General features: G+C 47.6%; 10 protein-coding genes and 1 non-coding gene across 11 annotated transcripts; 5 read left to right on the top strand and 6 right to left on the bottom strand.

Moving 5' to 3' along the window:
- Positions 1-382: 382 nt before the first annotated feature.
- Positions 383-1,794, top strand: B0J16DRAFT_358205 (uncharacterized protein; the record flags this gene model as incomplete). Its single annotated transcript, XM_046129570.1, has 2 exons — positions 383-458; positions 512-1,794. The coding sequence occupies 2 exons, from the start codon at positions 383-385 to the stop codon at positions 1,792-1,794; spliced, it is 1,359 nt and encodes a 452-aa protein (XP_045979208.1).
- Positions 1,795-2,720: 926 nt separating this feature from the next.
- On the top strand, positions 2,721-5,073 carry B0J16DRAFT_349294 (uncharacterized protein). The gene has a single exon (XM_046128879.1). It carries the CDS (start codon positions 3,042-3,044, stop codon positions 4,839-4,841), a length of 1,800 nt encoding a protein of 599 aa, XP_045979207.1. The 5' UTR covers positions 2,721-3,041; the 3' UTR covers positions 4,842-5,073.
- Positions 5,074-5,660: 587 nt separating this feature from the next.
- B0J16DRAFT_t291 lies at positions 5,661-5,734 on the bottom strand. The gene has a single exon. It is a non-coding gene; the product is annotated as a tRNA-Val (tRNA).
- A 979-nt stretch (positions 5,735-6,713) lies between these two features.
- Positions 6,714-7,912, top strand: B0J16DRAFT_324325 (uncharacterized protein; the record flags this gene model as incomplete). Its single annotated transcript, XM_046125824.1, has 3 exons — positions 6,714-6,945; positions 7,374-7,584; positions 7,636-7,912. The coding sequence occupies 3 exons, from the start codon at positions 6,714-6,716 to the stop codon at positions 7,910-7,912; spliced, it is 720 nt and encodes a 239-aa protein (XP_045979206.1).
- Positions 7,913-8,699: 787 nt separating this feature from the next.
- B0J16DRAFT_324324 (uncharacterized protein) lies at positions 8,700-9,770 on the top strand (the record flags this gene model as incomplete). The annotated part of the gene is made up of 2 exons (XM_046125823.1): positions 8,700-9,015; positions 9,370-9,770. 2 exons carry the CDS (start codon positions 8,700-8,702, stop codon positions 9,768-9,770), a joined length of 717 nt encoding a protein of 238 aa, XP_045979205.1.
- A 457-nt stretch (positions 9,771-10,227) lies between these two features.
- Positions 10,228-12,370, bottom strand: B0J16DRAFT_349293 (heterokaryon incompatibility protein-domain-containing protein). The gene has a single exon (XM_046128878.1). It carries the CDS (start codon positions 12,361-12,363, stop codon positions 10,456-10,458), a length of 1,908 nt encoding a protein of 635 aa, XP_045979204.1. The 5' UTR covers positions 12,364-12,370; the 3' UTR covers positions 10,228-10,455.
- A 1,601-nt stretch (positions 12,371-13,971) lies between these two features.
- Positions 13,972-14,805, bottom strand: B0J16DRAFT_310403 (beta-lactamase superfamily domain-containing protein; the record flags this gene model as incomplete). The annotated part of the gene is made up of 1 exon (XM_046124961.1): positions 13,972-14,805. One exon carries the CDS (start codon positions 14,803-14,805, stop codon positions 13,972-13,974), a length of 834 nt encoding a protein of 277 aa, XP_045979203.1.
- A 429-nt stretch (positions 14,806-15,234) lies between these two features.
- On the top strand, positions 15,235-17,110 carry B0J16DRAFT_375634 (uncharacterized protein). The gene is made up of 4 exons (XM_046130708.1): positions 15,235-15,407; positions 15,494-16,087; positions 16,158-16,292; positions 16,354-17,110. The coding sequence occupies exons 1-4, from the start codon at positions 15,354-15,356 to the stop codon at positions 17,026-17,028; spliced, it is 1,458 nt and encodes a 485-aa protein (XP_045979202.1). The 5' UTR covers positions 15,235-15,353; the 3' UTR covers positions 17,029-17,110.
- Positions 17,111-17,126: 16 nt separating this feature from the next.
- B0J16DRAFT_404676 (major facilitator superfamily domain-containing protein) lies at positions 17,127-18,732 on the bottom strand (the record flags this gene model as incomplete). The annotated part of the gene is made up of 4 exons (XM_046132818.1): positions 17,127-17,498; positions 17,559-17,764; positions 17,823-18,313; positions 18,552-18,732. 4 exons carry the CDS (start codon positions 18,730-18,732, stop codon positions 17,213-17,215), a joined length of 1,164 nt encoding a protein of 387 aa, XP_045979201.1. The 3' UTR covers positions 17,127-17,212.
- A 1,068-nt stretch (positions 18,733-19,800) lies between these two features.
- Positions 19,801-21,438, bottom strand: B0J16DRAFT_274695 (cytochrome P450; the record flags this gene model as incomplete). The annotated part of the gene is made up of 2 exons (XM_046123677.1): positions 19,801-21,015; positions 21,067-21,438. 2 exons carry the CDS (start codon positions 21,436-21,438, stop codon positions 19,801-19,803), a joined length of 1,587 nt encoding a protein of 528 aa, XP_045979200.1.
- A 62-nt stretch (positions 21,439-21,500) lies between these two features.
- On the bottom strand, positions 21,501-22,721 carry B0J16DRAFT_349288 (uncharacterized protein). The gene has a single exon (XM_046128877.1). The coding sequence runs from the start codon at positions 22,698-22,700 to the stop codon at positions 21,732-21,734; it is 969 nt and encodes a 322-aa protein (XP_045979199.1). The 5' UTR covers positions 22,701-22,721; the 3' UTR covers positions 21,501-21,731.
- Positions 22,722-22,772: the final 51 nt, after the last annotated feature.

Raw genomic sequence — 22,772 nt, 5'->3', positions numbered from 1 at the left:
TGCGGAACAAACCAGCATTCACTGGTTTTCAGCCACGTCATTCTGATCGGAGTGGAGTCCGAAGTCGAGCCCGGCCTCGGCTCCATAACGGGGCTCGCGCTTCGGCTTCAATTACGGAGCTTGGATCCGGCCCTCAGTGGAGGCGATGAACCCCTGAAGGCTTTGTTTTCGCCAGCCTCGATAAACAGCACAACCCCTTAATTCAAGATGGCAATGTTTCGATTTTCTGAGCGGCTATTGGGGGTAACAGGTGGACGTATTAAAAACATATTTTAAACTCGAGTTGCCGGGTTTTTTGACTTCATTATCCGTCATAGTTGTTACCAAACTTGTATTCTTTTTTATTCTAATGCCCAACGATATCCCCTCTATCTCAATCACCATGGAGGAATACACCGTCAAGCAAGTAGCTGAGCATAACACGCCTGACGATTCATGGATCATCATTCACGGCAACGGTAACCCATTCCTCTTCCTTTACACGGTGATAACATAACTAATTCCATGTCAGTTTATGATGTGACTCGATACATCAGAGATCACCCTGGTGGTGCAGATGTTTTGACAGAAGCAGCTGGCATCGACGCCAGTGAAGATTTTGACAACGCCGGCCACTCAGAAGATGCATTTGAAATCATGGAAGATCTTCTCATCGGCAAGATTAAAGGCTTCGAGAAGAAGAAGCCCAAACTCAAGCCCCTCGCCCCTGTCGCAGTAACAAAAGCCGTTACGACTGGATCTTCATCGCTGTCAAAATTGGCAAACCTGACCTTCGTCCTTGTCGCTGGTGCAGGAGCGTACTATTTCGGTCGTCAACATAACTTGACCGTACCGAACTGGCTTCTCGCGGCATTCAAGAATGATTCTGCTGGTTCTAGCTTCATCAAGGGTATTATTGTTGGGGGTGGCTCTCTTGCGATTACGAATGCTGTTCTTGCTCAGCGTTTTACTACATTGGCTATGGAAAGCAAGCCTTTCACCAGCTATCCCGCTCACATGAAGGTACCCAAGCGAACTCAGCAAGACACCTTGTTGCAACGAGGGCTATTGGATCCCGTTACCTACTCTCCCCTGCCTCTAGTCAAGAAGACCCAGATTACTCCCAACGTCCTCCGCCTGACCTTCAGCCTACCCACAACAAGCACAATACTCGGCCTCCCTATCGGACAGCACGTCACCATCAAGGCTGACATCCGTGGAGAAACTGTTGCGCGCTCATATACGCCTGTGTCCAACAACTCAGACCTAGGCATTCTTGAACTGGTTATCAAGGTTTACCCAGACGGCAAGTTGACAAACAACTATCTTGCCCATCTTGAAGTCGGCGATGAAGTCCTCTTCCGCGGTCCAAAGGGCGCAATGAAGTACCAACCCAATCTTTGCAAGAAGATCGGTATGATCGCTGGTGGCACTGGTATCACACCAATGTTCCAAGTCATACGCGCTATCTGCGAGCACGATCGCGATACAACAGAAGTCTCTCTAATCTATGCAAACCGCAGTGAGCAGGATATCTTGTTGAGGGAGGAGTTGGACAGGTTTGCTCGACGCTATCCCAAGAACTTCAAGGTGTATTACACGCTGGATCAGCCTCCTAAGGATTGGAAGTTTGGCTCGGGATATGTCACGCCAGAATTGATGAAGGAGAAGTTGCCTGCGCCTACGATAGATTCTAAGGTCATGTTGTGCGGGCCGCCTGGTATGGTGAATGCGTCTAAGAAGGCGCTTGTTGGATTGGGTTTTGAACAGCCTGGGGCTTCAGCGAAGATGTCAGATCAGATCTTTGCATTCTAGTCTTTTTAGATTTTGTTGCATATTGAGGAAGAGGGTATATACACGGACTGGTAAACATCATGATTTTTATTTGCTTCCTTAGTCATTCAGGCACTGGCAACGTGATTCCTTTCATCCCTTTTGTTAGTTGTACCTGTAGTGTTAACATTGCGTATAATTGAAGTACTAACATTGTGTGAGCGCTGTGTTCTTTTGCTGTGTTGTTGCTACACCTTACAGGGTCTCTTGCTACGAAGCGTTTTGTATGGCGTTGTTGAAAACTTAGATAGAAAGGTGATTTATGATCTGTGATCTGTACTGATATGAACGGCTGTGTTTTACATCAGCCTGTTGTATCTGTAGGGTAGTAATACCGTCAAAGGTTGAGGTATCGGCATGTAAAAATGACAACATTGTCTGATCATGGTCAACATTGCATGGCTCTACTTGTAACCTTTCACAACTGTAAGCAAAATTCTGTCAATGCCTCATGTATGCTTGCACTTTTGTACGGTTTCTCTATGAACTGAAATTGGTTGATGTTTAGCTGGGTAGAAACACAATTGGGTAGAATACTGGTTGTAATTAAAGACTGCAAGACCTCATGTGGCGATTTGAGGTATTGTGGTATTTACCAGGCTAGCTAGTTAGGGAAAGCAGCGAATGAACCTGGGAAGAAAATGGCGATCTGTGGAGAGTAGAAAGGATGAAACAGACTGCTAAGCATTTTGAAGTGGGAAACATGCTATTCTTCGAAGATTCTAAAGCCATGGCAAACCCACTTTTCCACCAAGTACCGAGGGCGAATGGTGGAGTCGATCCATCGCCTCTTGTGGATCCGATTTATGCCAGGAACACGACGGGGTTAGTATCAGACTTTACACCGATTTTCGTCATAATGGAGAAAGGAAGCATTATCAAAAATTGCATCGATTGCGCGTATTCTCGAGCTAGTGCCGCTGTCGCGACTCCGCGACTCCGACATTTGGTTGAGCCTCATTCTTTAGTTCCACGTGTTTCCGCATTAACAGCTATCGCCATGCCGTAGCCTCCGAGTCCGTGTGCCGGATTGACGATAATAGCGATCGGATCGATCCCGATAGCAATACCGCCTCGATGGAGCTGATTATAAGATGCCTTGAGTAGACTCCATAAAATGTTTGTCGGCATTGTCACTCACTGTCTCAGTATCTTACTACCTACTTAGTACTATCAGCTCTAAGCTCCTTTTTATTTTTACCTCATCAACTATCACACAAGCCACGATCATGGGCTCCTTCACTTTACCTGCCACTGACGGCCGAACTGTCACCGTTCTCGGTGGTGGTGTTCTCGGACGTCGTATTGCCTGCGGCTGGGCAGCAAGCGGCTATGACGTTATCATCCGCGACCCAAGCCCTGAACAGCGAGCTGCAGCAGTAGAATACTGCAACACCAGCATGTCAGAATACTCAGACTCGCCCGTTCGAGGATCTGTAAAAGCCGTCGACGACCTTGCTGAGGCTGTCGCCAAGGCCTGGCTTGTCATCGAAGCTGTCCCCGAGAAGCTTCCCATCAAGATCTCGACATTCGCCGACCTTGAGCGACTTACATCGAAAGATACTATTCTTTGCAGTAACTCGTCATCTTACAAGTCGAGGGAGATGGTCGAAGATCTCAAGCCTGAGACAAAACGTCGTGTGTTGAACATGCACTACTACATGCCCCCCGACTACCGCGTCGTCGAGCTCATGACCGATGGTGAGACCGACGAGAACATCTTCCCATTCCTGTACGAGAAGTTGGAAGGTATCAAGTTCCATCCCTACGTCGCGCGCAAGGAGTCAACTGGCTTTATTTACAACCGTCTTTGGGCCGCCATCAAGCGAGAAGTCCTGAACATCCTCGCCGAAGACGTTTCTACACCCGAGGAGATCGATAGACTCTTCAAGGAGATGTGGTATGCGAAGGAGAAGGGACCGGTGGCTATGATGGATGCCGTTGGCCTTGATACTGTGTCTTTTATTGAACAGCATTACATTGCTGAGCGCGGCCTGCCTAATACTCCTGTTGAGTTTCTCCAGAAGTATATCGATGAGGGCAAGCTTGGTGCCAAGTGCGACAAGGGTGGTTTGCTACCGGCGAAGAAGGCCAAGTCCAATGAGACTCAGCTATACTTCCTGGACGTTGGATTGGCGGCTGGTGATGAAGCTACATGCATGACAGCTGGGCGCGTCCTGGTTGGTTCTTCTGACAAGAAGCCACTCAAGACACTTGTTTCAGGCCAACGTATGCCCGACGGCATCGACATCTCCACCTCAACCAACAAGCTCTTCTACACAACAATGGGCAAGCCCTCCAAGAACGATGGAGCCGTTTACAGCTGTAACTTGGATGGATCAGACGTCAAGGAAGTCGTCCCTCAAGGTTCAGTCCACACGCCGAAGCAGTTGACCGTTGATAATCAGAACTCCAAGATTTACTTCTCTGATCGCGAAGGAATGAGGGTCATGCGTTGTAACTTTGATGGCTCTGATCTGGAAACCTTAGTCCAAACAGGTGACTGGCGAAAGGAGGAACACAAGTCAGACCAGACTCGATGGTGTGTCGGTATCACCGTGTCCCCATCTACTGGCAAGTTCTTCTGGACACAGAAGGGATTTTCCAAGGGAGGCAAGGGCCGCATCTTCAGAGCCAACATCGACTTCCAACCCGGCCAAAACGCTCTCAACAGAACCGACATTGAAGTTCTGTTCAAGGATCTACCCGAACCTATTGATCTAGAGATTGACGACGCCACAAACATGCTCTACTGGACAGACCGGGGTGAACTTCCCGATGGCAACACCATTAACCGGGCTAAGCTGGATGGTCGGGGCGCTTGTGAGGGTGCCAGTGTGATTGGCAAGGACTACGATGTGCTTTCTCGTGGATTGCATGAGGCTATCGGTATTAAGTTGGATTCGAAGAATGGTCGTATCTTTGCTACTGATTTGGGAGGCTCTGTGTATCAGCTTGACATGGACGGTGGAAACAGGACGAAATTGTATGATGGATCGGGCGCATTTGTTGGTATTACAATTGCTTGAGAACTGCATTACTGCGGAAATTTTGTACGAAGGTATTGACGGACGTATCGTTGGTGTGGGCGAAACTTTCATTGGTGTAATTGAAAATGTGATGTTGCGAAGTATGCCTTTGCGAGGATACTCTACAGATCTGTATATCAAGACTAAGATAGATGTGGGATCTGTGAGAGGAGAGGTTGATGCCCAACTCATTCGGCGAGGCTGTCTCTGTCAATACCCAAATGATTCACTGCAATTTTAATCCCCCTCGAGCCCCCTTACATGATGAAGATGCCGCATGAGCTGCCGCCCAACCAGCAATACCGTAAGACTCATGACATTGGGTATAAACAGGTGAATGCTACCCATCCTTTCATGCGGGCTTTCTGCGCTTGTAACTGGCTGGGAAGGGAGCTTATTCTCTGTTGTTGTTAATTCAGAGTGACCAATCGAGGAGCCTTCAACAGTGACTTAGTCTCTACCATTAATACTCGATTTCATGGTACCCAACCATACCCAATTCGTTCACTGCAATTTTAACTCACTTCATGGGGTTATCGCTCGCCATTTGACGTGGGATCAAATTGCAGTGTAGTGTAGGACTCGGGACAGAAGTCTTTGCACAACTCTGTTCAAATCCTCCATTCTGAATTTTGTCAAGATGATTTAGTACGAGCCTGTCTTAGGGCATAGTCAAAGTAGTCGTTGTGGGAGCATCGGTTACTTTAAATACGAAATCGTTGCATAAAGGAGACACTCGATCAGTTGATACATCAAATCACGTGGCATTGTTGAGACATTCCAAGGATAACAATTCAGATGTGTGGGCAGCAAAAAGTGAGGTTCTGCCCGGGCTCGAACCGGGGACCTTCTCGGTGTTAACGAGATGTCATGACCAACTAGACCACAGTACCAAGCTGTTTTTGTTACGACTTGAATCAAGTTATCTTAAATCATGTAGGCCAAACTAGCTTTATCTGCCTATAACAAAAACAATCTCCAATCCGATCGCGAAGAACAGCCCATATCATGTCAGTCACATGTGTTTGATCGTCGGAGGAGGTCGGCTCAAGAATGAGCTTGGCTCCAGTCCGACCACATGTACTCCGCTTCTAGTCTCAGTGCGCCCCATGGAATGATGAGAGCGGCAAAGGATACGATGCAGGAATCCTTGAACCGTCGAGACCAAAACTGCCAGCGTTCCTTCGGTGTATCATGACCCGAGGCTATAGAAGACAGAAGGCATAGTCTGTTGTCTTGGCTACGATCTAGGGTTGCGAAAGCCGGTCCCCACTTCCCAAGCAGCTCTCCCTGTCACTCGGACTCGTTCCCATGGGAATCGATCAAAGCCGGGCGAGTAGAATCAGCTCCGGGTTTGACCAGTGTTTATTGGCTGGCTCGACTAGGTAATATCGTTTATCAGCCTATGTTAGAACCTTAACCAACTCGCGATTTTGTCTCCATCCGGGGCCCCACACTCCGAACCTTGCGAGAATCCTTCTACCCACTTGAGGCCACAACCCAGACGTTTTTACTACACTGCTCCATAAGAACCTGGCTAACAGGACAGGCTTCCCAATCCTGAATTGCATAACTTGAGCTATCGTACACTGTACAAACCTACCCCGCGCTTGGTCGAGAACCTACACGTCCAATCTTAAACTCCATACCAAGGTGGCTATTCTATCATCAGGATCAATCCTTTCGGATGTGAGCCTTGGCACGTGATGACAGAATAGGAAGCTGTATAGGCTTGTGTAAGTACAGCAGTTGTTCAAGCTAGAAGGTATAAGAAGACGGTATCCTGTCAGTAACAACAAACTTCAATCAACATCCTCAAATCGTCCTTAAATACTACTTTCTACTTCCACCCATCTTACCACACCTTTCGCAATGCAGTTCTCCAACTCGATCTTCGTTGCCTTTGCGGCTCTCGCCTCCTTCGCGGCAGCAGCTCCTACCTCTCAGGTCGAAGATGTGCCCTCTATCCTCGCTCGTGAGGCTGCCAACGGTAATCTTGTCAAGCGCTGCTACATTTCTGGTAACGCCAAGTGTGCCCAATGTATTCAGCAGTATAACCTGAGCTGTCCCTTCCTCGGAGGTGCTTCCTGTTCTCGGGGTGCCAGTAAGTCTCTCTTATAGCAGGGTTATTTTATGTCAATGCTGATAGAATACGACAGAGGCCGCTTGTCAGAACGGTGGATGCTGTTAAGTGACAAGTTTTAGTCGACAAGATAGATCAGAATGGTGGATTGCAGGACTCGTAAAACTGGCGGAAGGAGATAGACGCACCGTAGCTTATAAAAAGCTCGGTTGTTGTACTGTTTTGGAATATGCCTGAATTCAGTAAAGTATACTATCAATGCGGAACTGTGATTTCTAAACGTACCTTGTGTACACTGGTGGTCAGCATGAGAAGACCACAGTGTCAAGAATCAATATTGATAATTCGAATCTGTTCCATTGCAAGATCCTATTCTAATTCTTATGCTTTAAGCACACCGGAACTTACTGAGCGGAAGTGCAGTTTTCTAAGGACTCGACGCATATTAGGGCTGAATTACAAGAGTTCTCTCAACCAATATCAGAACTTAGATCGCTACAGGAAAGGAACGAGCAAGAGACGTAACCTTACTGTCTCGGTCCACACTATACCCACACCTTCCCAGCAGTCAGCGAAGGAGGCGGGGCTACAGGGGAGAACGGCAAGTCTCTACGGCAATGTCAAACATTGCTTAGCACAAGGTTCAGAATCAGCATCAAGGTAATTGAATGTGCTTGTTCGTTCCAGAATGACTTTGCGAATACCTTCTAGTGATATGAATGTTCGAATGGTGTGGGGCAGAAAGGGACTGAGGAAAAAGGCGTCATCGTGTTGTTTCATGTCTGACGTTGAAAGAGGAACAATGGGTCGGATATCTAGTCGGGGTAACTCTTACACAATAAAAAGCACAGTTTGCGCGCTCAAGAGTGAAATAGCTCACTGCTACTCGGAGTCTGCTAGTGACACATCTGGTGATAAGAAATACCTCACTGCAATGATCGACTTGTCCTACTGGTCGCCAACTACAGTAATTGGTCTGGAGTATTAATTGTTCTTAAAAGTTAAGACTCCACATGGGAAGAATCCCACTGCTTCTGTGCCATCCTGCTCGGTATCCTCTGAGCGATGCAGGAACAGCTACTAAAATACCTTTGAGCAAGGTCGAGAACAAGAGAGCTTAGTGACACCATCCATGAGCCCTTTCTCTGAATCAACATGACCTGCTTTATTTACTTCCACATCACAACTTCACTACGGCGGGAGATAGAACTGGTCCGTTGACGGTTCATTCGATGAGGTCTAATAAAAGTTTGTCAGAAACTTTCATCCCTGTGCTAGGCATTTTCTGCACCGTCCATCCTCCGGTATGAGTCAACTATCTTCGCTGTAATGGTAGATAAGGTTTCCTGCACCAAAGCTTCGCATTTCAAAAGCGATAACACGAAACTTTCTTTGCGCCTCTCTGATATAACGTATTCCACAAGGTATAAACTATTTTGCCTCCCTCCTTCTAATCTGCTTCACATTCTTCCATCAACACCAACAACACCACGCCGCGCCCGTCGCAACCATCAGAAAAAACAAGCATCTTCCTTCAAGTCTACTCCAACAATGGAATCCTCCAAATCATCTCCAATGCATGTAGCTGAGTGTCCAATTTCTATCACTTATGATTGGCCGCCCATTGTGCTCAACTTCAAGCCCCGTACTATATACGACATGTACCACCACCATTTAGTAACCCTGAGCGACCGATTAAAGATATACCCACGTTGATTTGCGACCCAAGGTACGCGAAAACCAAGGCACCTCCCTGGAGCTCCTTGTCACAAGATATGAAGAGTGCAATCCGCAAGGAAATGGAAGATATATTTTTCGAGAGAACAGCACAGTCGATTCGTAACCTGCATTGGTATCTCACATGGCAGTACACTGAATCGGCAGTGTGGGTGGATGTGAAGCTGGACTTTAAGCCAGAAGCCATCCTCGATTTCTTCAACAAAGAATTCATGGTATACTATGAAGAAGAGCCTTCGAACGGGACCAGCTTTGGGAAGTTTGGCCGTTATCTTTACCGGGCTTGGCTACTACTATACAATAACCGACCGCCATTTCAACGCGGCGGGTTTCTTGCAAAGCCAATGACGGTTGGTAAGAACGGGTTTCAAGAGTTAGATACCCTATCAGAGTACCATCGAAACCTTTCTGCAAGACTTTCAGCCGCTATGGATAGCCCTCTGCGGTTCGACCTGCGCTATTTCACTTCACCAGATCAAGTGGCACATTGCCGGCCGCTACCAAGTCCAAAAATACAAACCTTTCAACAGCACGGCTACCTAGTGCGCCCGTTCTTCCGTGTACTATACATGGTGCTCGACAATCAAACAGTGGTGTCTGATGATATTTCTCGTCCCGTTGAGCGCGAGAATGGAGATTACTTCGACTAGCGCCAACGCCGCTGGGTTCACGAGATATCCCAGTACTCTGTTCTACTAGTCAAAACAGGTGATGAGGAAACCTTATCGTCACCAATCAGGTTTCTATCGCTATTCGATGCTGGACTTGCTGTTGACGTTAATCGGTCAGACTATCACGATGGTATTGAAGCAACGGCTGTGCGAGTGAGATTGGATACCGCTATTCAGTTCATTTGGGACCTGCTGGAGAGAGAGCGAAAGGCTTCCAAGGGGATCAATCAGGTGCAAAAGAGACTGGTTCGCGAACAGAATGAATTCTGTCAGCTTTGGGTTTATCGTCTTATTTCCAAAGTCAAGGAATTTGGTCTTGATTGGGAGGAGGCATCCTGGATAGCCACTCGGCGAGCAATAGCCAAGGTAAATGATGAGGCCTTTGATGATGACCAGTTAGAGCCCGAGTGGAAAATGGTGGACCGGTGGAGAATGTAGTATGTTAGAAGTGGATTTAGGCCATCATTTCTTTTTATATTAACCCTGGTGCGACACAATGACTAATCGCGTGGTCGGTAATGTCTGGGAAGGAAGCCCCTTTGCTGGGCAATGTGGGGATACCATCAGCTATGACGAGCAGACATGATGCGACGATGTCAAATATAACCAATACAGATTTTGTGTAAGTATGGGGTCACGAACTGTTACATTGTGAAGAAAGCCATTACCGGAAAGTCAGGGTTGGTATTAGGCCTTCCCTGCTTCTTGTATTACTGACAGTGAAGCCCAGCAGGCAGGAGACTGTCTTTCTAGGTTATTCGTGGTGTGACAATCTTTTGAAAGCACCGGCGTTGTTCATATCTGCATTGAATTTGTGTAAAAACGTACTTCGAACTTGTGTTACTGTCTTGACGAATTCTGAAGGCATCGATACATACTCCACTGCTATATTTTGCTTGCACTAAGAAAAACTACGCCTATCGCGCGTACAGGATTGCTGCTATGTATAAGCACGTTGGAGACTACGTGGTCCTTGTTAAATGCACCAACCTGGGTGGAGGGCAGCTCATTGTATAGGTACTTCGTCTTTGCACCAACATTTTATCTTATGCGTTATGCCTGTCATATAGACCTCAAGTCTGGATAAACTTTCCTTAACTTCATCAATGTCCCAGCAGAATCCTCAGTCTTCTTCTGAGACCTCCTCGCCATAGTTGTCCAGAATACCTCTTGACCCTTTCCTAGTTTCCTCTGGACATGGATACAGTTCCTCTCTCATCTTCAACCTATCGAATACCACTTGGGTTAGTCCTATGAACCGTGGTTCGTGGCCCTCCGAGTTTGACCTGAGATCGCATGTGACTTTCTGCACCGTAACTAACGTTTCGCCAGCAGCATCAACATCTCCGAACCCGTTGAGGTCCATGCTGTCTACGTCTTGGTCTCTTGACGGCGACCAGTCGGGGATAATCTTACAGCTAGGCATGAGGCTCCCGGGATCTACCGCCACAGCATTGGTCAAGCAAATAGCGACGAACTTTCCGGGTCGTGACCTCCGTTTCTTGAAGACGACTGTTACACCGTAGAGTGCATCAGCATGTACTCCCTCGCCGATGCGCCTTGTTGGCTGTGGAATGACAAGGGGCAGTTGAGGCGGCTGTTCTCCCAACCATGCAAGGTCAATTGGAACCTCGCGCGGAAATATTCCATAGAGACGGTAGTCTGCAATCCCGCGAGGAAAGCACAGTAGGAAGGGGCTCTCGGCCTCACAGTGCGGCCACTTTGGAATAGGTAACATCGCGGCGTATGGCTTTCTGACAAGAATGTTCCTCTGTAGGTGGGCTGATACCAGATCAATGTGGCGTGGACTAGGAGCTTCAGAAGATGTGGTATAGAATTCGGTCGAAGGGCGATACTTGCTTGAAGTAGCGGAAGTTGCTGCTTCGTATCGGTCTTGATCAGCGACGCCTATTATGCTTGCTTCTTGAGGCATCTTCACTGGCAAGAATGTGTGAGGCCATATCAAACGGGTATACTGCTGCATTTCACCAGTGCCCTTCCGAAGTAGCGGTATCCATATTCGTGAGACATTGCGTGCCGTCCTAGTGCTAGCAGTTTGGAAGTCCCAGCAGTCTAGTACACCAAAGACAAAGTGAGGGACCAAAGTTGATACTATGGGTAGGGTGATTTGCAAGCCGGTGTTAGTCAGATTAAACGGATACGAGTGGACTGGAGGTGTATAGTGCCTCTGAAGTTGAGGCGAAGTGTGAACGACCACTGTCTGCGAATGACAGAACTCAACTGGTGAGCGAGGAAGAAAGTCCACATAATGTAACCGGGAAGCAAAAAAGCTTTGATCGGCGTACTTTTGGATAATTTGTCCGAGCAATCGCGTGAACGCCTCGTGACCTTCACCGTATACCAATGGCATAGAGATGTCAAAAAGCCCGAGCAAAGAGTAGGCTTGATCCTCTATGCGAGTCGTTGACCGTCCTGATGCCCATGACATCCTCTGGTCGACGCTGTATTTCCGCAGTGGATGTGACTTGGAGAGTCTACCTCTGAGGAGGCAGGACCATGGTATTCCTGTAATCTCGGTGATGCAAGGCGCCAATTTAGACTTTGTTGCTATCGTCGTCCAGTCGCTGGAGAAGAATGTAACATTTGGTGGTGCGATGAGTTCCTGAAGCGTCCAACCTCTTGTAAACCATTTCGCACGTCTGAAGGCGCTATCTGGCATAGCGCATTCATCCAAGGTCAAGGCGGGGACGTCTTCCAAGTATACATAGCAAACAGCAGATCTGCGATACCACTTGAACATAGAATTGATAGCTTCAGATAGCTCTGCGGAGCTGCTTTTGTCGATGCAGTTGGTATCTACCCAGACGTGACCAAGCTGATCTTTGACAGCCTGGGTGCAAGCCCAGATGATCTTCTGGAAACCCGGCTTGAAGCGGCGGTTCTTTCGATCGACCCAATCTTGCAGTGAGACTTCGCCGTCGCCCCAGGTATGCGATAGGATAGCATATTCGGGAATGGAGACATCAAAGAATTCCTCGACCTCAAGGGTCGTAGTGTTGATCAAACGCATGTTGTCTTGACGAAGGATATACGAAATGGTGAAATTTGGGGGGTAAGCGCCCTATTTATAATGTTGGTTGGGGTTCACTGTTACTTTCAACCTCTTTGATTGGCTGTGCACAGCCATGGGGCTTAGCTTAGGCATCTGCATCTGTATCAAATAAACAAAGTATGAAAGCCCACAAGGAACTCCTTTTCGCGTGTTATTCTCAGGCAGGCTGTTGAAGCTATATATCCATCAACGCCACGGTGTAATGTGAACCCGTGCCGAAAGATCCTGCCCCAAGAGATTATAGAGTTCCAGACTATCACACTGTTGCATCTTATCATGTCGAATCTGGTAACACTGACGGAATGTGTCTAGGTAGCGTGGCTGAGACAAAGCGAATCAATTGGCGGCCAGTCCCGTTGCTTGATCCTTTGGGGAAATTGACGGCTGATAAGGGTATTTCTTGCCGCAATATTCAATGTAGGTGATACCATGCACTTAAGGTTAATCTTTTGAAGTTCTCTCTTGGTCCTGATGTCTTGCGAGGTAAGGACTTGAATTGTTGTACGATGGGAATTGTTAAGAGACTGATTTGGCGTGCTCGCGATATCGCAATCCATGAGCTGTTGGGCTAGTTGTCGGCCGTTTCACTGCACAGATGAAAATACCATCCATGGCGTCACTGTGCCGTCTCTAGAACCTGGGTTCTCCTAATGAAGAATGTTTGGTCGCTGGGGACACAAAGATTTTGATAGGAAGAACATAAGGGGCTGAGGTCGCAGAGCAAGCATCGGACGGCTAATGCTGGATAGCGTATAGCAATGTAGAAAAACAATAGGACTTGACGGCGAGCATGAAAAGATATTCATGCAATGATACCTAGAATAAACCGCCAATAAGGGACGAAAGGAAATATCCCATCTTTTCTAATCCTATTTGACTCTTAGGCTGATTACCGCAGTTATCCTAAGGCTTACATGATAATGTGCCCTTAGCCTTTCGGTGGAGCTACTGCTATGGACCTTATAGCAGGCACTATCATTTCGGCTGCTCAAAGTGGATTCTTGACTTTGTAGGAGGCTATTTGAGTTTTGTGAGAGTCCTATTTCAAGGGTCACGGTTTGATACAAGACAGTATTTGCAAGAGGCAAAGGGACATGTGATGGGCCACCTGATGAGAACAAGATGCTACCCATGTCGGAACTGCTCTGGGTTTTCAGAATCCATCAGAGGCCTCTATCGGCGCTGAGAATCATCTGAGTTGACACAGTAGTACGAGGCAACGAAGTAAGGGGTTTAGGAAACCGTCGCTCGGGGAAAGCCCGACAATGCTTGGACGTTTGGTGGCATTGGCAAGGGTTGGATTGGGGTTCTTTTATACCGGGCTGGCTCATCAGTCTATAGCACCATCCTATGTCCTAGCCCGGGAAATTCACGGTTCGTATGATAATCCGTCACTCAGATAAAGAGTCGTCGGGGGCTTGGGATGTAACATGTCTAAGAATCTCTTAACCTTCTGCAATTCCTAACTCGCTCTTAGGCTAATCATCTAGGGAGTATTACTAAAGTTCAACAGTGCTTAAATACATGTCGTAGACATAGTTTTAACTTTACTTAAAATTCACTAGCTTAGTTGATAACTACAGCCTTACCAGGCTTGAGCCAGCGAACATTACCTAGAACGCCCTCTTCATTGAACTCTTGCTCTAGTTCCTTCTCATGCTGAGTAAAATGATCCCAGGATTCATAGTGCATAGGTACCAATACATCAGCTTTGATCTCGCGAAAGAGACGAGCAGCTTGGCGACCATCCATGGTGATCTGGAGAACGTCCTCCGGGTTGCCTGGTTTTCCTTCGCTGTTGATACCAGGGAATGAGGCCTTGCCAAGATTCATAAGAGCCACGGTGATGTGATACTTTTCAGACACTTTTCCCAGCTCCTCGATGTACACAGTATCCCCTGTGAAGTATATGGCGTTTGGGCGACCGTCAGAAGCAACACCGAAATCTTCAGTATGGACGATGAACCCAACACATTCATGTCCTGGCCAGTGCTTGCAAGGTGTGGCGGTTATGTGGAAAAGCTTTCCTGAAATGCGAAGTTCCTTCTCTTCCCAGTCTGCGAAGCCGTGGACGCTAGGACGTGGAGCGAGATTTCGTGCGCCGTCTTTGGTAGTAACAACGTGACGACCATCGAGAAGCTGACGACCAAAATCGTCGAGATTGTCGGGATGGTTCTCGTGACTGAGAAGTACTGCATCGATATGCGGCAGCTCGTTCATCTTGACTGCTGGGTCGTCATGAACCTTGAGTGGAGCTTGCCCGGATTGTGTAGGCCATTCTGTGCCCGCAGGAGAGAAGAAAGGGTCGGTGAGAAAGGTAACGCCGTCGATGTCGAGAATTGCTGTGGCAGTCCCGATATGAGTGATGCTCACTTTGTTCTTGAAGGTAGAAGTAGCCATGATTGCCGGCAGATGTATTTACAAAAGTCGTAACTGAAGATAATGTTGAAGAAATCAAGCGCCCCTGGAGACGGCACAAAAAAGCTCTCTTTATACTACAAGACTTGGTATCATGAATGCCCGCTGATTCTAGCCTCATCGCAGATATAGCCAATCAGTAGCGCAGGAACAGACTACAACTTGCATTAATTTTACACTACTGCCGTTTGACCCTACGAAAATCTAGGTGGCTTAGCAACCTTGCTAACGCTCTTGGCCATATCGGTAATCAAATAGAAAATTGCTCCTGACAGGTGTGATTATCAATCGAACAAATGGTATTTCTGAAGTGATGACGAGAGGCACTAAGCCGAAAACGGTGGCAAAACCCGAGGCATATGGTGCCCCACAAATTCCACCAGATGACAAGCACTCACTTCTCTCATCTACCGAGTTCATAAGTTCAAGGGTTTTGTTACCCTTTTAGGCGTGTCTTCTTTCCCTCTCCAGCAGAGTAAGATACGTGGGCTCGGCAAAGCGTTTACCCAGTCTGTCGCCATTTGCCGACGATGAAGGTCCGCAAGAAAAGTCTGTGTCGCACATGTCGAAAACGGAAAATACGGGTTAGTTGTTTCCTCTCCGTGAACAGCGTCTAATGGTTCATACCACTATGTCAAGGCGTATAGTTAACTTACCTGGCCGAAATTAGTGTGATGGGGAGCAACCTGCCTGCTCCCAGTGTCTCAAGAGCGGTCGCTCTTGTAGCTACCCTGATGCACTCTTCGTGCAAGGGCACTCAATCCCAGGCTCACGGCAAGCAAAGCCACAGCCGGCACTGGAACGGGTCCCTGATAATTTAGTACCACAGGCAAACCCATCATCCTTGACCAGTGTCAGCAGTCGCGAGACCAACATCTCTGGTGCAACCCCTATCTACCCATGTCTTACAGACCCCTGGGAGAAAACAATCTCGTTGATCATCCGCAACTACGTTCCTTACAGAGAGGTCTCTGCCGACATCACAGACATAGTTCCGCAATCACCACGAATCTGTGGCTCTTGGGTCACCGCGCTCCCCGAACTAGCTGCTGGATCAAGCGGGAAACTTGGCGAATGCCTTACCTCTGCTATGAATGCATTGGCCTTCTCCATCACCTCCTACATGACTGGAGAACAGTTGACTCGACCCATCTCATTGTCTTATGGCCATGCTCTCCAATTACTACAAGACAATCTCCGTTCCACTGGAGGATCTTACAAAGCTGAACAGACTGCAGCTGTCATGTGCATTGCGCTACTGGAGGTAAGAACATAAAACTTATGCCTGTCGGCCGCTCTTCGTCTCCATTAACCTTCTGCGCTTTGGTACATAGGTATCCACACCAACAAGCCCCAATAGCTGGCTGGTTCATATTCATGGTCTAGGTGAATTGATTCGACTCTCTTCGCCAGACTCCTTCAGCACAGGCGTTCAACACACGCTCTTCATTGGAATAAGACCACTGCTGGTAAGTTTACTATGAGAACACCCTCATCCGTATCGCGTACCCTTGTTAACCTGTATCCCAGATAATCGAAGCTTTCGTTTCTCGGAAGGCTACGTTCTTGGCAGAAGAAGAGTGGGCAACAGGGCCATTTCAGCACCATCAGCCATCCCCACTACAAAGCCTTTTCACCATAGCCGCATCCATACCCCCGGTCCTGGAGAAGATTGATGTTTTAAAAGAAGAGCCTACAGAAGCGGCAGCAAACGCAGCTAAAACATATCTTACTCATTTGATGAAAATCAAGATGAGATTCGAGTCGTGGGCCAGTTCCTTTCAAACAGACTCACCAAGACCTTTGTGCTGGCAAAAGACTGAAGTTGCCGCTGACGGTGGCCATGATGAGTTCCTGTCATTTCCCAGTCTGAGTATAGCCAACGCCTTCACCCATTTGTGGTCTTTCCAAATTACCTGCATGTTGCATATCCGAGATCTGCTATTGCGGTTTCCTGAATTGTCCGGGTTTAAGATTATCCTGTCCATAGACGAAATACGCACGTCATGCCATGAGCTGAGCGTAAAGATACTTCAGAGCATGAAATTCCTGATGCGACAAGAGTTCATGCTATATGGAAGATTCTCGGCAGGTTTCCCACTTAGTACAGCATACAAATCACTTTCTTTCGATGCCGAGGGAAGGAATGTACTTCACGAATACGAACAAACGGTTCCGAGGCACATTAGTCAGAAGTATATGTAGCTGAAATGTTTCTTTCTTATAATATGTAGCCCAAATTAAATGTATTTACGTGGAGAAGTAAGGTTCAATATATATGTTAACAATCTAAGTGGTGGTGAGTGATGTTCATGGCGAAAGACGAGGGACCCCGATAGTCCAACGTATGGCAATCATCTGGCTGCGGAAGTCTATTTTTATTGTAGACTTACAATTTCATCCAGAAGTCCGCGTGTTTCTGTCGTCTTTTGACCTCTCGCGACGCCAGGACAAACATGCCTCCAACAACCAGGGTGCTGCCCGAAAAGACCTGAGCCCCAGTATAAGAGCCGCCACCTGCGGAAATAATGACGCCCGAAACCGGTGACCCAAGCAAAGCTCCGATGCCCACAGCTGCCGAGATGATGCCTAGTCGTGCCCCTATCTTGGACGCATCTGAGTTGATAACAGTAACCACGGCGAGGAAAAGGGATTGAACACCACCCACAGACAGACTGTAAAATGTGGTCCAGACATAGAGTCCCGCAGTGTCGTGTACTGGAACCCAAGTGTACATACTCAGAGCTGAGGCAAACAGAAATGCTGTAAAAACGTTCATCGTGCCAACGTACCGAGCTATAAAGCTTGGAAGTAGTCTGGCTACGAAGCCGATGCCATTGAGAACGAGTGTGAGGTTCAACGAGTCAGTGTATGAGAGTCCTTGCTTTTCTCGCGCGTAGGAGCTGAGGAAGAAGAACGGGAAGAAAACGCCTAGGAAAGACTAAAGGAAGTTAGACAGCTATTCTTCATGCTATGAGCCAGAAGCGAGAAAATCTTACCAGGAAGGCACCAACAAGGTACAACGTAAACTCGGCCTCGCGGAAGACAGACCAGTCCACAATGGGAGCTGATCGTTTAGACGCTGGTATGGGTTTCCCGCATGCCAGGGCAGCGACAAATGTTCCCAATTGTATAAAGCCAATTGCTCGCATTGTCCACCCAAATCCAATAGTTGGGAGCAATGATCTCGCCATACTAGGATAAATAAGACCACCGGTCGTACTCCCACATGCTGCTATCCCCATGACCAGTGGGAGTCGTCTTCGGAAGTATGTTGTGATAAGAGTCATCATCGGAGTAAGAAGCAGCCCGTTGCCAAGACCAGTGCATACTCCTTGAGAGAGGAGAACCTGCCAATACGTGTTGCTAAGGGAGGTCATGAACGTCCCAAAGACAACGAAAATCGCCCCAAGAATAGTGGTAGTGTGAAAGTAGCCGGCATCCGTGAGACGACCACTTATAATGCCCATGAAAAACAGGAGGAAAACAGCTATCGAGCCTATCCAGGAGATGTCGGATCGTGATCGGTGTAGGGTCGAAATGTAATAAGTTTGAAAAACGCCGAAAGATATAATGACACCCCTTACATAATTGTCAGCTCAAGGTAGACATATCAGTGTAATTTGGAACAACAAACCAAGTATTCATGATGGTGAGAAAGCAAGACAGCACTGTCAGAAGCTCAACGGTTAGTCTAAAAGGAATATTCTCATGGGCCGTTTGCCTACCAGCCATCCAGGCCTGCCAACCACCATCTGGTGGCGTACTCGCAGGCTTGACCGCGTCAACAGGTTCATCTCTTGTAGCTGAACTTGAAGCAATTGCGGACTCGCGATTCCCCCCAGTTTCAAGATTGCCTCGAGAAGACGAGGAAAGCCCATTCTCTAGGTCATCTGACTTAGATTCCATTTCAACCCGAAGATCGTCTTAATGATCGCAGAAACACAAATAGTGTCGATTCTCTGGTAGTGTGTTTAACTTCTCGGTAGAAAGAAGATAAATAAAAAATAAAAGGGAGGATTATTAAAAATCAAGATAGCAAAAGAAACTTAAATTATAGGTCTGAATTTAAATAATGACTCTTGAAGAATTTGTTTAGATCTACATTAACAATTTATTTACATCAGCAGCGTTATCGAACGTGTATTCTTTTAGTTACTAACCAAGCTTCAGGTCTAATCCAGAAGCAGTTACAAAACCCGATGACGGACTTTTCATCTTTTAGCCTTACTAATGTTACTCGTACTGTAGTAGGCAGGTCCTCTAGCGTGGAGCTAGGCGAACCCCGACAGAAAATGCGAGGTTCCGGAGAATTGCCACAACACTCACTATAGGGTGCGCTTTTCAGGATCTCTTATCTTAAGAAACCTACAAAACGGAAAGGGGCATTTCCACTTATCTGTTGTCATCGGGGAAACTGAATTACATTGTCACGAACGCGAATATCGGATAACAACCTAAGGTCTCGAGTAACTAACTGTTTCATCGGCTGCCATGATGGTGAAATCATGATTACAGCAAATTTCCACTGAGCCGAAACATTACCTTTTCAGCAAACCTTACACCTATCAAAACTCCGTCCTCATCTTGCATCACACTGTCCTCACCAAAATCCACACAATCATCATCTTGACACGTAAAACAAGTAACCACAACTTCGGTATACTTGTCCCCCAACTTGGTCGGAAGTTGAGACTTGGCCAACGCTAGTAGACGTCCTTTGGTCGAGGAGCGCTTCCCTTGGACAGCAGTTGCAGGCTCATGCCCATCCACAGTCAACCCTTGGGTATCGATCGGAGTTTCTCCTTCCCCTTCAGGGTATCTATAGCTCACGAAATTCTGCCACAGACTAATCTCAAGGAGACAAACGCCGAGACTATGTAGGCCATATCTTTATCTAGAATGCTGTAAAGACTTTTAATTTACTGTCGTCAATAGCATATTTATCTCTGGTGCAGTTTCAACCTACCACAAGCTTTAGCTCTCGATATCCCTTGGCTTACCCATAATGATACCAAGATCCTTATCAGCAGTCTCCCACTCAGCCTCAACCACCTTAGCCACCCACGGGCCTCTGGGCTTCAGCTTGAACTTGAACTGTTTAGGTTGAACCATAACCCAAATGGCCTCCATATCCATGCAATCCACCTCATCCACCAGTTCAAAGTCAAACGCCCAGATCATGTAAGCAACATTGGCGAAACCTCCGTCCAAGGCTACACGTTTTCCTTGGCAGCTTCTTCGACCTTGACCAAACACGGGTATTGGGAGAGACGTCTTCAGCTGGTCTCCGTCAAGCCATCGTTCGGGAACGAATTCTTCAAGATCGCCAAGTGCTGGATCAAAAGCTGCTGCGTCGCGACCGATGGACCATGCGTTGGCCACGACTGTTGCGTTCTTCACGATCTTGATACCTTGGTAGTCATCTTGTTTATCGGCCCGACGGGGGATACCTCCAGGTGAGACGGGCCTCCAACGCATAAGCTCAGCAACAATGGCGTCAATGTAAGCCAGCGAAGATCTATCCGAGAAGCGAGGTAGTCGATCACGTCCTACCACCCCGTCCAGGTCGGCATGAGCTCGCTTAATAAAGTCCTTGTTGGCAGCCACTGCAGCAACTAAGAGCCAGAGCAGAGCTCGAGGGCTGGTCTCCATACCACCCTGGACGCTTGTTGCAAGATTGTAAGCGAGATCGATGTCTGCAACGGGTTCTTTGGCGTACTTTGCCGCGGCAGCACGTGCTTGTTTCGTAGCATTCCACCCAAGGCTCTCATCGCCAAGTTCCAGGAGATACAAGTAGAGCTCCTTCTGCTCCTGAAATATCTTATCGGCAGCTCTGTGCCAGGGTGAAATGGATGCTGGGAGGTGGCGCAAAAAGGGAAAGATGTCGGGGAGGCCAGGGTTGGCTGCAACGTTGGTAGCTTTAGCCTGCGTCTCCATGATTTTGTGGAAAAGAGGCTCATCAACAGTTGGAACGCGGAAACCGTAGTGAAGAGCAAGAATGACGCTTGATTGAGTACGCTCGAGGAGAGGGTAAATATCTGCACTGGAAACAACTGACGATTTGCTGTCGGATAACTTGAGAAGGTCTCTGAGAAGCTGCTTGGCTTCGAGTTCCATGACGGGTTGATAGCGAGGTGCAGCGATGACACCAAGCGATGGGGATAGGATACGTTGATGAAGCCTTAGATTCTATTGACAGTCAGTCTTTGATCCCCATAGTATTATTCGGGGCAATCATACAGCATCCATATCATGCATCACGGTAAATCGCGACTGTCCCTTCCCCGCACCCGAGATCATCTCCATGCTGACTGAACTGGGGCGATTGCTGTACCATTTACTCCTTCTGCTCAGCAGCTCTGTCGCTGCATCAGCTGTGTTGAGAATGACCATCGGCAAGATTCCAAAGAGCTTTGGCGTCGCGATGGCGCCTTTTTCTTTGGCCCAGGCATCCCATCTTAATAGAGGCTTCTCAATGGGTGAGCTGTGAAGATCACCAATGAGGGCCAATCTGGCCAGCTTTTTCTCGCCCTTGGTAGATGATGTAAAGTACCATAGTGTCACGGTGGCAGCGATGCCCAGGACCAGAAGGGAGGTTGAGATATCAGCCATGGTGACCGGCATTTGAGGATTTCAGCATGTAAAGTGCGGGTATTTAGATTGCAGTAAGCAATAGGATTTCTCGTATTTCGAAGCACGTGTCCGAGAATACAAATTGGGAAGTGGTTCCAGGGTTCCATCCATACCCTTGCGATTTTCTCCAGATGGCAAATGCCCCGGAACTCAATTGTTCCTTGCGCCAAGTCAGCCGCCCTGTTAATAGCGCTAGTGTTAACAATTGCTCCCTAGTAGTGTCAACAATCGCGACTGTTTACAGTTCTTAGTGCTACTTAACAAATTGATCTTCACATCTCGTCGTCCTCCCCAGGGGCCCAAGGCAAATACCTATCCGACGGCTCATAGCGCAGTTCAAACCCAACTTTTCTCAACATCATCCTCATTACATAGCCCACAGCACCTTCTTCATCCTGTATCCACTTTGCCCGTCCCCACTGTTCATCAGATTCATCCTCCCTCCGAAATCTGCATTGCCCAAAGTCTATCATGAAAACGGCATACTTATCGCCTTTGGGAATAATAATGAAGTTGTCAGGACGAACGTCGGCGTTGAGAATCTCGTGGTCGTTCAGAATGTGGACTATCCGGATGGCTTGATCGACAATGTTTTGCCAGAATTCTTTAGGTGCGTTATCCGCCAGGGTTGTTAGTTGGAATCCTTGGAGGTACTGTAACAGGACACCTTTAGGTCGATAGAGCTCTTGCTGTTGTGGACTAAGCTTGACGTTGGGTAAATCCGCATTAAGGGTGACGGCATCCAAGAGACGCGGAATAACCTTCCCTTGATTTTCCTGTAGACGAGCATATGTCGCAACTTCAGCATCGAAGCACTTCCGCAGTTCAGCGGTGAGAAAAGCCTCATTTTCAGCCGCATCCCAATCCTCCTCTGTCTCATCCTGAAAGTCTGGTACAGTCCGGAGCTTTTCCAGAAACCCCTCTATCTTTCCCAATTTTAGATCTCTTACGAAATCGTGTTCAATTGTCTCGTTCCATGCATCAATGCCGTTATCTTGACGAATCTGCTGGGCACCTCTGCGATCGAACATTTTCAAGAAAACGTCATCGCCAGTTTCGGAGCGGCCCTCGATGCTGACCACCATGCCGCAAGATAATGTCCATGGGCGCGTTTGTCGTCTGATCTTGACCTGTAGATTCGTGTTTTGGTCGTCGTTGAAGTTGATCCTCAGTTGGATGATATGTCCAGCTGCATAAATGGTTTCGGCAATATCAGACGCCTCCAAATTGAATTCGACCATTGGTGATATGCTTGTTTGTTGCTTCTGTTGAAATGTTATGATAGAAGTAAGATCAACGTGCTTAAATCTGAT

This window comes from Fusarium flagelliforme (genome assembly GCF_020744385.1).
Source record: "Fusarium flagelliforme strain FIESC 12 MPI-CAGE-AA-0113 chromosome Unknown B0J16scaffold_7, whole genome shotgun sequence".
Classification (NCBI taxonomy): Eukaryota; Fungi; Ascomycota; class Sordariomycetes; order Hypocreales; family Nectriaceae; genus Fusarium; species Fusarium flagelliforme.
Note: the sequence above shows the minus strand (reverse complement) of the source record. Positions and strands in the feature narration are given on the sequence as shown.

Excerpts from the sequence above, each read along its gene's own strand:
- B0J16DRAFT_349294 (XM_046128879.1), top strand. The coding sequence starts at position 3,042 with ATGGGCTCCTTCACTTTACCTGCCACTGACGGCCGAACTGTCACCGTT.
- B0J16DRAFT_349293 (XM_046128878.1), bottom strand. The coding sequence starts at position 12,363 with ATGCGTTTGATCAACACTACGACCCTTGAGGTCGAGGAATTCTTTGAT.
- B0J16DRAFT_375634 (XM_046130708.1), top strand. The coding sequence starts at position 15,354 with ATGAAGGTCCGCAAGAAAAGTCTGTGTCGCACATGTCGAAAACGGAAA. Across the intron at positions 15,408-15,493 it reads GTCGAAAACGGAAAATACGG|TGTGATGGGGAGCAACCTGC; the intron begins GTTAGTTGTTTC and ends GGCCGAAATTAG. Across the intron at positions 16,088-16,157 it reads TGTGCATTGCGCTACTGGAG|GTATCCACACCAACAAGCCC; the intron begins GTAAGAACATAA and ends TTTGGTACATAG.
- B0J16DRAFT_349288 (XM_046128877.1), bottom strand. The coding sequence starts at position 22,700 with ATGGTCGAATTCAATTTGGAGGCGTCTGATATTGCCGAAACCATTTAT.